At 40.8% G+C, this 12,343-nt stretch overlaps 1 protein-coding gene across 1 annotated transcript in view; it reads left to right on the top strand.

Annotated features, from left to right (window-relative positions):
• Positions 1 to 1,293: 1,293 nt before the first annotated feature.
• Positions 1,294 to 12,343, top strand: part of LOC149163084 (uncharacterized) — a 289,574-nt gene continuing 278,524 nt past the window's right edge. The window contains exon 1 of the mRNA XM_089437519.1: positions 1,294 to 1,999. Coding sequence (XP_089293645.1) covers positions 1,560 to 1,999 — 440 coding nt within the window. The 5' untranslated portion in view covers positions 1,294 to 1,559. The remainder of the gene's footprint in view (positions 2,000 to 12,343) is intronic.

Genomic DNA, 12,343 nt, shown 5'->3' with positions numbered 1-12,343 from the left:
AAGCAACTCATACATGGATGAGAAGATCATTCATACATTAATGCAGAAGGAGGTGAATCTGAGTATCCTTCAACATCAGAAAGAGAAGGAAATGACTAAACTCTTCCACATAAAGATATAGGTCAAGAAGACAAACATTGATGCTTTGTTTGGCTCAAGATCACAAGTGAATCTCATTGCAACAAAGCTGGTAAAAAGATTGGGATTGGAAGTTTGTGATCATCCAAGTTCATATCCATTAGGATGGGTAAATAAGGATGCAAAGATAAAGGTAACAAAACAGTGCAAAATTAGATTTGCTATCAATGTTGATTTGATTGATGAAATAGAACTAGATGTAGCTCCCCTTGATGCATGTGGAGTGGTGTTTGGGAGTCCCTACATGTACATGTAGAATGCAATCTTCATACGAAGAGCCAACAAGTACAAGGTTGCCAAGGATGAAAAATCATTCACCATCAATGCACATAAAGACAAGTAAAAAATTTCGTTGGTAAGTGCTAACCAGGCCAATAAATTGATTAATTATAACAAAAAGTATGTTTCACTATTTTTAAGAGAAAATCAGTTTGTAGAAGAGTCAGTAAGAGCAAAGGCGTCCTTAGAGGGGGGTTCTAAGAAACAAAAACAACAATTGGAAGAATTGTTGCAGACATATAGAGATGTGTTCCAGAGGCCTAAATGGCTACCACCCAAGAGGAAAGTGGAATATGAGATCCAACTATTATTGGATCTCCATTGCCAAATATTAGGCTATATAGAGAGTCTGTTATAGAAGCAACTTAGGCGAAGAGACAATTGCAACAACTAGTAGAAAGTACATCATTCGATTGAGTACATCACCTTGTGAGTCACCCATCATCATTATGCCAAAGAACGATAAAACTTATGTATAAATTACAATAAAACTCAAATAATAAGTAAAATAATCCTAACATAATGAACTATGAAGTAGCTAATACATCATATTAAAAATTACATATTTAATTTAAAAATATTTCTGAAAATTATTTTAAGTAACTTAAACCACCTATAAGATATAAAAGCTCACAATACATAAATACTTAACCAAAAAATTAAGGTGTAAGTATCAACATTGTTTATCTAAGAGTTATAAAAGCTCACAGTACATAAATACTTAACCAAAAAATTAAGGTGTAAGTATCAACATTGTTTAACTAAGAGACCGGCCTCACCAAATTAAGTGACAGGTAAGTATCAAATTAAGAGGTAAGTACCAATGACACAACACAAAGAGACCGGCCTCAGCAATGAAAAGACGGATACTCAACCCAAAAACCATATTAAGATCTTTGTACCCACGATACAGATGGAAAATGTGACTACCTGTGACCGTTCTGGCAGCCAAAGTAAAACCCTCCTTAAACCCCTCATGTTTTTACGACGTGCTCCTCCTCCTCCCTTCCGTGAACATGTATTTGACTATATGAGTACCTGGTTGCGATTCTCACCGGGATTTCCAATGGATTTATGAAACAATGGTAAAGCATTTCCGGTGTATATCAATACAATAAACCTTATTTCCACGAGATTTCAGGATGAGGCAGATTCTGCTGAGTGCGGGCAGGGCTGCTACTCGAACCCGATTCCTTCAGAGATCAAAATACCATCTCTGCAGTGAAAAATCTATCCTACAGTCTCTGCATCACAGCAATGACGGTCTCTCCATTGCCAAATGGGAGTCTGCAAATTACTTCCCCAGACCGATCGTGAGTTCGATTCCCAGCAGGTTAGTGGGATCTTTCACCAGAAGGCTCTCTGATACCGCGAGTTTGGAAGACAAGAACCATGATAAATCGCTGGAAGAGGGCCTTGATGACCTCAAGCTGGATGATAATGGCGACTCGTTGAAAGAAGGAGGAGGAGGAGGAGGAAAAGTTGAAACTCTGGTGGCTGGGAGAAAGAAGCCGCTGTTTACCAAAGCTACTTCGCTTTCAGAGCTCACTGAAGAGGACATAAATACTTACATAACTATCAGGTCAGCTGTTACGAACTCTTAACAAACACTTTGCTGTTAAAGTTCCCGCTCGCTTTGAAGTTTACATTTGCCTACCGGTCGTTCCGGTTTCGAAACCTGGGTAGATTTTAGCAGCTAATGGTTTCTATTTCGCTATTAGAAAATATTTACCATTGTTTATAAATTTATATGAAAACGATATTATTTTTCAAAAGCTTCTCTGTTTGATCCTCTGAAAACAAATATGTGTCAATGCCGATGGCAAAAGGGACCCATTAACGAGTGTTTGTGTTCTCTAGCAACGAGGTTTATGGAATTCACCGTACAGACAATTGTGTTGATGCCCTAAAGATAAAATATTGACTCGTCTCTGCATTTCTAGAGTTCATCGTTGAGCTTCAACAGTTATCCTCTACGTCCAGTCGAAGCTCTGGGTTAAGAATGTCTCACAACGTTCTCTTCCACGAGTATGCTGGCCTTGAATGGTAGGATGGCTGTTGCGAGGGGCTCCTTACAAATCCCTCAGCTAGCCTCTCGGCCAAGGGAACTCTCCCGGCCCCACTACTAAGTTGCATCAGGTAATTTACTCCGATTGTCAACATTGCATACTCTTCGGTTACTAAGATCAAGACATAGTACTCTATCTTCATCGTGTTTCTATTCATTCCTTCTTACACATTTTCCAGTGCTTTTCTCACTGGGTAAACCCTTTATATATATATATATATATTTATATTTTGCTTTCCTCCATTGTCAATATCCTGGACTTATTACATTTTCAGGGGCACAGTAGGCCGTCAATATCCTGGAAACCCATTGACTTTTCTTTGGTCATTAGTGGACATTATTAAATACTCAGAACACAAATTGAAATGATAATTTGATTTTATCTCAATTATATCTCCATCACAGCGACCCATATTCATACAATCCAAATACTAAACACCATTAACACAATAGTTGAACGACAGTAGGGCTCAAATACCATTCGTGATCGGCTCATGGCATAGGATCGACAACCACTTAATCTCGCCTCAGTGTACCAGCCTACAAATAACATTATTATATTCTAACATTGATTATGTTGGAGGAAATTCACAACAGTTATCCCTTGGCATTCACAAAAAGAGATGAAACTATAAATTAAGTTTAATAGATGTAAGTAAAAAAAAGCAAATAGGTTATGCAACTACATATAAACCAATAAAAGAGAATTGATGCGAATGTATTTAATGACTCCATTTTTAATGAAATATTCTATCATATGATGCATGATAAATTTCATAACATGGTTTCATGATTCCATTAGGAGATTCTTCCCCTCAACCTTGGATGTTTAGAGTGATGGCTTCCCCTGTGATTTGATAGTCAACCACATCAAACCCAAATACTCGTCAAATGCCATTGGCAAGCACTGCAATCGTCCCCTCACAATGATTGATGACTCAAATCAAGAGCCATCCTCTATGTCTCTCCACTCTGGTTCTTGCCAAAGCATGCCTTGACAATAGCCTTGAATGCTTGACATGGTTTTGATCTAGGTTTTATATCTACACTACTTGTGTTTCTATTGACCAACTAGTTAGCTCCCTCTCTACATTCCCCCACCCCCCGAATCATACAGCTAGATCCCCTGATGGTTCCAGAGAATTCCGACAATGAGTTAGTGCTCTGGGTTGCCCTTCTCGCTCTTGACCATCAGACTCAAGAGACCTTGACATTATTGATCTCATCATTCGATCTCTCTATCTCTGGGTTCTTGAGTTGTCCAAACTCACTTAGTGTCTTATATTACCATACCTTTGTCACGGTTTTATGCATATGTTTTGATGTTGTACATAGGTAGGTTTTTTTCTTTATATTATTTTTGGCATTTCTAGGACTTGCACTTGCAGTCCCACATTGTATTCATACTAGTTGTAGTCTTCAGTCCTTTTGGCCTGCTTTTGTGGTCATGATTTGGACATTAATATAAATTATCTTATCTTACCTTATCTACTTTAAGTAGAGTAGTGATAGGAGTTATTTTTGCACTCCCAGTATTTACTCACATTGGTTGTGCTTTTTAGTCCCATTGACCAACATTGTGGTCGCCTTTTGGACATTAAGAATATTATCTTCTCTTTTATCTCATAACTTTAAATTTTATATATCTCAAGACTTATATTTTGATATAATTTGTTATTCTCACCCTCACTTGCAATTTAAATCACCGAACTTTGCATATTTGGTGTCTAATGGTTTGGATTTACATTGATGTACATACTTATATTTTTTTCGTTGAAATTTGAATGTTTTATGTATTTTTTATTTGACTAGGGTACCGATTCAATGGTCAATTTTGGTTCGAGTCATAATTTTGGGGCAAACTGTTTATGGTCCGATTATGAACATGATAACATTGGCCTACTCAAGGTTTTGGATGGTACTTGTCACAAAGATGGTCATCTTCCACATTCATTGTCACCTAGATCCACATCCATGACCTCAGTGCTCCAAAGTTCCTTGAACTTCTAGATGCTCTCTCTCTGTATCATTGAGATAAATTCTTCAAGCATTGTCTCATTTGGATTCATCCAAATTCTGACCAACAACAACACAATAATTGAAAGTATCTCCTTGAAAAGGGAGATGTTCTTCTTTGATTCTTCACTACTATGATGAAACCAACATCTCTCTGAGGCAATGTTGCACGAAGCATGGATGAAGCAGGGACGTTTTTTGGAAGCCGATCCGCGGAAGCGTCATTTCCAAAAATCTAGGAAGCAAAGCGTCTACTATACACACACACATATATTTTTTTGCATTTATATTAAAAAAACATCCAAAATACCAAATTAGTTGTAGAAGATATGGAAACATGCATATTTGTACATAAATCAAGATAGATATGGCATCCATTGTACATTAATGATTAATTATTCGAGCATCAACCATCTAGATGCATCAATCATCTAGAATCTAGATTCTTCTCCGCTTGTCTAGCCTTTGCCTCTACCTCGATTTTCTAGGGATATTAGTCAACATTGCCCAATTCTGATCAAACTACCTAATCCAAGCCTTAAAATATGGTAGAAAAAGCTTAACATGCTTGATCAATGATTTTGACTTGATTGAAAGGTAATTTTTTGCTAAGGGCATGACAAAGGAGTTCAACAATTAACACCACCAACACTAGGGTACATATAGGGTTTGTTGCTCTTGATTAAATGCGAATCACATACCCTCATACATGATATAATCTAATGAAATGCCACAATTCCATTGATCCTTAATTCTTGAAAATTGTTAAGTCTGCTGAATTTTGAATAGGATATGAAATTCTATTTTCCCCATATGAAGTCTAATGAGGCTGGAACCACTCTCAAACATCCTCGAGTCATTTTATGGTAATGTTAAAAATTTACCATGAGGGAGCATCTAGGAAGCATCTAAGGAGCATCAAGGGAACACCTTGGGAGTGTCCGAGAAGTCCCAACCTAACTTAAGTCAAAGAAAATAAAAATAAAAATTTAGAACCCCGTGGAACCGCCCATCTCCCTTTGGATTTGCTCGAGATCCATACAGATCTGTGTTCAATTCACCACAGATCCAAGGTGGATCCGCGGTTTTCGGAAATCCGGAACCGCGGATTGGGCCAACACATTTCCAAATTTCTAGGAACAGTCTTTGCCAGCCCGATCCATGGTTCCGAATTTCTGACCCTGTTAATATTAGGTATGTTCTATGCTTAGAGCAATTTACTTCAATTTTTCATATTAGCTCAATGCCAATATTCAGATTAGCAATCACATCAGCATGATAATAAAGAGTAGATAGAACATAAATATAAACAACAGAAGACAAGCCAAGACAAGAGGACACACGATGTGGCACCAGCTAGGGACAAACCCCAATGTGGGGAAACCCTTGATCAATTCTTCTTATATTCTTCAATAGTTCAACAGAGAGAGATAGTACAAATACATTTGAAGTTAATACTTGACTTGCCAAAATAGGAGATCAGACATTAGAGATTTTCACCATGAAGATGACACAATGAGGTTGTAGATCTGATGACAAGGATTGAAGATATGCAGCATGATAGGCCTAAAACAACTCAACCAATTACCCCAAAATATTGAAGCTTTCCTTCCATAAGACTCTCCTTCCTTTGTTGCTTCACTGATCATGTCAACGCTGCCCATCTGGCAACTTGTATACGCTGTAAGGACTGAAGCATATCTTGGCAAACCTGATTACTGGTTAGGGCACAAACTCAGTGTGCTACAACACCCTAAACACCCATATAGTCCACCTATGTACAGTGGCTAACCTTCATATAGCCCATCCAACCACACGCTGCCTTATAAGGCTGCTATCTTTCTGAACGCAACACTTAGAGACCTTCAATTGCTGGCTATGGCCTGCGGCCTAGCCCAACAATGGACTGTAACTATAGTCTCTCCAAACAATGATCCAAACAACCCTTAAGCAGTAGACCCTAGCTCCTCCTTTGAGCGGATTGTCCTGCCCAACATACCGAGTTCAAGAATAGCTTGAACATACCCAAACAAGTCCTGAAATGGCCACGCTGTCACCTACAACTATGTAGCATTATGACAGCGTCAAGGTGACTGTAACAAGGTCCCTTTGAGCTGCGTATAAGGGTCTAATTACTGCATAGTTAGAGTCACTCACTAGCTGTGTATAAGGGCTCAATAGACTGCGGATTTAGTCCTTCACAAGCTATTGGTTAGGGCTTCTTCAACTGCGGCTCAGATCACCTCCTGTAGGACTGCGGCTAGGGCAACATTAGTCCTACTTTGACAACGGATTAGGGCATGGCTTGACCCTCCTTTCTCTGCGGCCAGATTACTCCTTATAGCACTGCGACTAGGGCAACATTACTTGGGCAGCGTATAAGCCTCCTTTATGACTGTGATTAGGGCTTTTTAGGGCAGCGTATAAGAGCTTTACCTTCAGCTATGTATAGGCCTCCTTTACTGCGGCTAGGTCTCCCTATATGATAGAGAATTAGGCCTTCTTTGATTTGCATCTAGGGCTTCATCATCTTGACCTCTCTTGCCACCAAAACCCAAAACAAGTGGAGAGAGATCATGAGTGAAGTGAGTGTAAAATGACTTGAAGACCTCTTCTATTTATAATAAAACGTTGAGGACAAGTGGGGGTAATTTGGTTGCTGGCCGACCTTGACAAATTGTCACATAACACAAATAAATTCATATCTCCATGAATACATGTCGGAATCGGATGATCTTTAGATTAATCCCACACCTCTCGACGAGAGGAATCCAAGAAAAATATCAGTTGCCATAAATAAGAGGACCCACATGGAGCTTGGCCCTAATTGCCAATTTTAACACTCCCTCTCAACTAGGGAGAACTCCATCTACTAATCCATCTGCCAGTCCGTACTATCTCTGCCATCAATGCACTTCTCTGCACTACTCTGCTCTGCTCTGCTGAACTATGAAGAAGAAGAAGTGATTGAGAATGTATCATACCATTCTCTACTGACCCGAAGTTAGTCCCATATAAAGAGAGTGTCTCATACCACTCTTACTGATCTGAAATCAGTTCCAAATAAAGAGAGTGTCTCATACCACTCTTACTGATCCGAAATCAATTCCAAATAAAGAGAGTGTCTCATACCACTCTTACTGATCCGAAATCAGTTCCAAATAAAGAGAGTGTCTCATACCACTCTTATTGATCCGAAATCAATTCCAAATAAAGAGAGTGTCTCATACCACTCTTACTGATCCGAAATCAGTTCCAAATAAAGAGAGTGTCTCATACCACTCTTACTGACCCGAAGTCAGTTCCAATTGATCCCAGATCAATATCATCCTAGCATAGGGAGTATGATAGTACACGATGCGTCCATCGGTAGTACTATGGTCCCTATCCTCATTTCCCTGCTCATTGGCCAGATGAGAGGTACTTCCCATGAGTACCAGAATGCATGGGTAGGATGTCTCAGCAGGAGAAGGATGAACCACTCATCCTGCCTACATGTCGCCATGGGGTATCCCAGGGGAAGGTTGAACCACTCACCCTGTACACAACAAATCACTAGGGGAAGGCTGAACCACTCACCCTATGGTTGTGTCTCAATAGGAGAAGGATGAACCACTCATCATGCCTACATAGTAAACCACTAGGGGAAGGCTCATCGCTCCAAGAAGTACCCCATGCCCCCTAGAGCTCCCAGAGCTCGATATATCATATAGGACCCTCAGGAGAGGGTCTCTCCACGACTCCTAGTCGTTCTCAGAAAGTCAAGAATTTGATCTTTCCCAGGGGCTTCATCTGAATATCGGCGACCTGCACATCAATCCCAATGTGATGGAGCCTTATTGCTCCTCGTTGTACCATATCCCGGATAAAGTGGTACCTGATGTCTATATGCTTGGATAGATCATAGAACACGGGATTCCTCAACAATAGAGTCCCACTCTGGTTGTCACAAAAGATCACGGTGGTATTCAACATGTGTCCAAACAACTCACTGAAGAGATTCCACAATCAAACAACTTTACAAGAGGCCATACTCTCAGCTATGTATTTAGCCTCAGCGGTGCTCAAAGCAACTGACTTCCGCTTCTTGCTCATCCAAGTTATTGAAGCAGAACCCAAGGAGAACCAACACTCAGAAGTGCTTTTGCGATCCTCCACACTGCTTGCCCAATCAACATCAGAATAATAATGCAGCCTCACAACTCCAGTAGTGTATCTCAGTCCATGAGTGATTGTGCCCTGAAGATATCTCAGAAGATTCTTGGCACCAATCCAATGTGAGTGAAGAGGCTCAGCCATATGTTGGCCCAAAATGCTAACTGCAAAACATATATCCAGACGGGAGTTCACCAAGAACATCAATGCTACTATGAGTAGATGAAACTCAGAGGCATTTCGAAAATCAGGTCTGACAGCACTACTGCATAACTTCTTAAAGTTAAGCTCCATCAAGGTAGTCATAGGCTTGCAGTCCATCATTCCAAATTCGAAATCCAACTCACTCTTACTTTTGCAAATGAGAGGTTTTGTACCTGTCAGAAAGAGGTTGTCCTCATAAGGTACCAGTGTGAGAGGTCTATCATCCACAACCTTAAAGCAGTGGTTTGGGTCGGCTTCACTCCTAGTGAATCTCAGCTTCATCAGATAGCTATCAATCCTATCATACCAAGCCTGGGGTGCTTGCTCTAAATCATAGAGAGCTTTCTTCAACCTACATACATGAGATTCCCGATCATGAATCTCAAACCCCTCGGTTTGTTCCAGATCTGTGGTCTTGCTATTACATGAGGGGAATGGTCCCCTTGTAAGATTTCCTTCGGTACATCTCAGACATGTACCTTCATGCTCTTCTTTGAATTCAGGCATCCCTGTCACCATCTGTCTTACATCGGGTAGGGCCTTACAATGAAGATGGGCAGACCTCCGGTGCCATTGAAGAGATGTGTCACACGACATGGTCCCCAATGGACTTCCTGCAACTTGATACAAAGTGCCAACCCTGAACCTAAGAGTAAAAGCATCTTTAAAATTCCTTTTCCAAACACATACATTTCCATCGATGAATGCCACCTTGTAACCTTTGTCTTCCATTGCCGAAATGGACACCAGGTTCTTTTTGAGATTAGGTACATAAAAAACCTTTTCTAAATGAATCGTGTTACCATGATTCAATTGAAGGGTAACATTCCCTACACCCTTTACGGGATAGGTGGCATCGTCTCCAAGAATAATCTCCAAGTTTGTTTCCTTCTCTATTAGATTAGAGAGCGCTTCCTTAAATCCAGTGAAGTGCCTTGAAGCACCACTGTCAATAAGCCAATTTCCCAATGAGTCCAGAGGAGGGGCAGTGGAGAGTGCCAAAATAAGATAATACTAACAACATTTGATTCTTCATACCTAGAGTTCCTTGCTTTCTTGGAGGGTCGACCATTTCCTTGATGTCCTGCATTCCTTTGTCCTTTGCCATTGTACCTGTCATTCCTTCGATTGAAGTTTCCTTCGGAATGATTGTGATCATCATCATGAGATGTGTCCCTTCTATATGGACACTCCCTCACATAGTGGCCAAACTTATTGCAAGCAAAGCATCTGCCTTTTCTTTCGCCCTTAGATCCGAGCTTTCCATTGAAATGACCTTTGGACCCTGCATTGTTTCTCCTTTTGGCATGAGCGGAGAAAGCAATAGGGTTGCTTCTATTAGAAGGCATTTCTTGTTCTACCATCTTGGTTTCTTCTTGAATGCATCTCAACATCAATTCTTCAAACCCTGGAATTCGATCATTATTGAGAATAGTGGTTCTAAATATATACCACTCGGGAGGGAGTCTTCCAAGGGTAGTGATAGTTAGTTCCCTGTCAGGAATGACTTCTTCAATCGATAGAAGATCATTCTTGATCTCAGTGATCCTTAAGAAGTAGGATTGAATATCCTCGTCTTTGCCCTTCAACTTATTTTTGAGGAAAAAAATTTGATTTGCATCACTAACCTTGAACATGCTTACCAATCTGTTGTAGATCTCCTTGGAGGTGTTTAGACCGGAGATGTAAGCCACCAGACGCTTGTCGATGGAATCTCTGATAATCTTCTTCACTTTGACTTCACCCTTGGTGTACTTATTCTTTGTAGCAGCCAGAGCATTTGATGGAGGCTCAGGGATTTTACCCTTCACGTAATCCAACACTTCTTGCTCTTCCAATGTCAGATCCAGAGACATCTTCCATTCGTGATAGTCAGACTTTTCACGAAGTTTGTCTTCGGCCGGGAATTGGGATGAGGAACCCATTGAGCCTTTGACCTTGCCCAACTGTCTTCAGTGATTGCTCCTTCACTCTTGCTTGGGCTTTGTCTTCACCTCAGCTCCTATACCATGTTAATTTTAGGTATGATCTATGCTTAGAGCAATTTACTTCAATTTTTCATATTAGCCCAATGACAATATTCAGATTAGCAATCACATCAGCGTGATAGTAAAGAGCAGATAGAACATAAATATAAACAACAGAAGAAAGCCAAGATAAGAGGATACAAGATGTGGCACCAGCCAGGGACAAACCCCAATGTGGGGAAACCCTTGATCAATTCTTCTTATATTCTTCAATAGTTCAACAGAGAGAGATAGTACAAATACATTTGAAGTCAATACCTGACTTGCCAAAATAGGAGATCAGACATTAGAGATTTTCACCATGAAGATGACACAATGAGGTTGTAGATTTGATGACAAGGACTGAAGATATGCAGCAGATGATAGGCCTAGAACAACTCAACCAATTAACCCAAAATACTGAAGCTTTCCTTCCATAAGACTCTCCTTCCTTTGTTGCTTCACTGATCATGTCAAGGCTGCCCATTTGGCAACTTGTATATGCTGTAAGGATTGAAGCATAAACATTGATGATTCTGAAGTCCATGCCTAGCTCCGAGGAATAAATATCCATGCCAATAAAACCATCCCCCCCCAAGTAGAACAAATCTTGATAGAGCAAGGATTGATGCCCAGGGCAATGCCACCAGATCTTCCAATGACATCTTGTGCGTGGAAAATCCAACCCGACTTCAATGATTGCATAACTGAGATAATCTAATCAGCTCTTCCAAGAGTTTCTTAGAGGTATATAATATTAATAGGCTTAGAATCCAATAGTCTTCCGAGGGCTAGTTTTTTGGTAGAGCTAGCCAACCCTCTACAATTGAAGGAGATCCACTTCATGGGAGAGATTGGGGGAGGGTGTTCGATGCTCTAAGAACCCTATCAAGTGTAGATTGTCGGCCATGAGCCACTTCCACCCCAGCCTGGATGATAGCTTTGGAGATAAAGGAATGCCTACCCCTGGAGATCTTGGTTGTTTTAGGAGGGGAGATCAACCCAATCCTAACATGCTCAAGAGGATGAGACACCGAGAGCAGAGATTGTAGGAGTGTGAGTGTCCAGAGGTGTTCGAGAGCTCCGGAGAGGGGAAAGTTGTATCCAAACCAAGTATAGAGGGTGGAGTGGTCGAGATAGATGGAGAGTGAAGTTCCAGTGGGTAGGTGATAGGGGATGATGAAATGCAAGGGATGGATGCATATGCAACATGCAAGTGCCATGCAGAACAAGATAAAGAAAAAGTAGATACAGAGTAGAGGGGAGGAGGAGTACCCGATGAGCGAGCGGCCACAGTAGCAGCCCAGGATCTCGTCATAGGCGGGGATGGAGGCTGGGGAGAGACCGAAGTCGGCACTTGAGTCGTTCTGCAATCTGTTGTCTTCGGACCTTGTGACCGAGGAGTCTGTCCTTCAGTAGATGAAGGTGCAACAGGAACCACATCTATCATGGCTTTGGAGGGAGAAGCAACGAATGT

Source organism: Pinus tabuliformis, chromosome 5_2 (genome assembly GCF_031772625.1).
Source record: "Pinus tabuliformis cultivar Carrire ecotype Pingquan chromosome 5_2, CPIR1, whole genome shotgun sequence".
NCBI lineage: Eukaryota > Viridiplantae > Streptophyta > Pinopsida > Pinales > Pinaceae > Pinus > Pinus tabuliformis.
The sequence above is the reverse complement of the archived record's forward strand: the minus strand, read 5'-3'. Positions and strand labels throughout refer to the sequence as shown.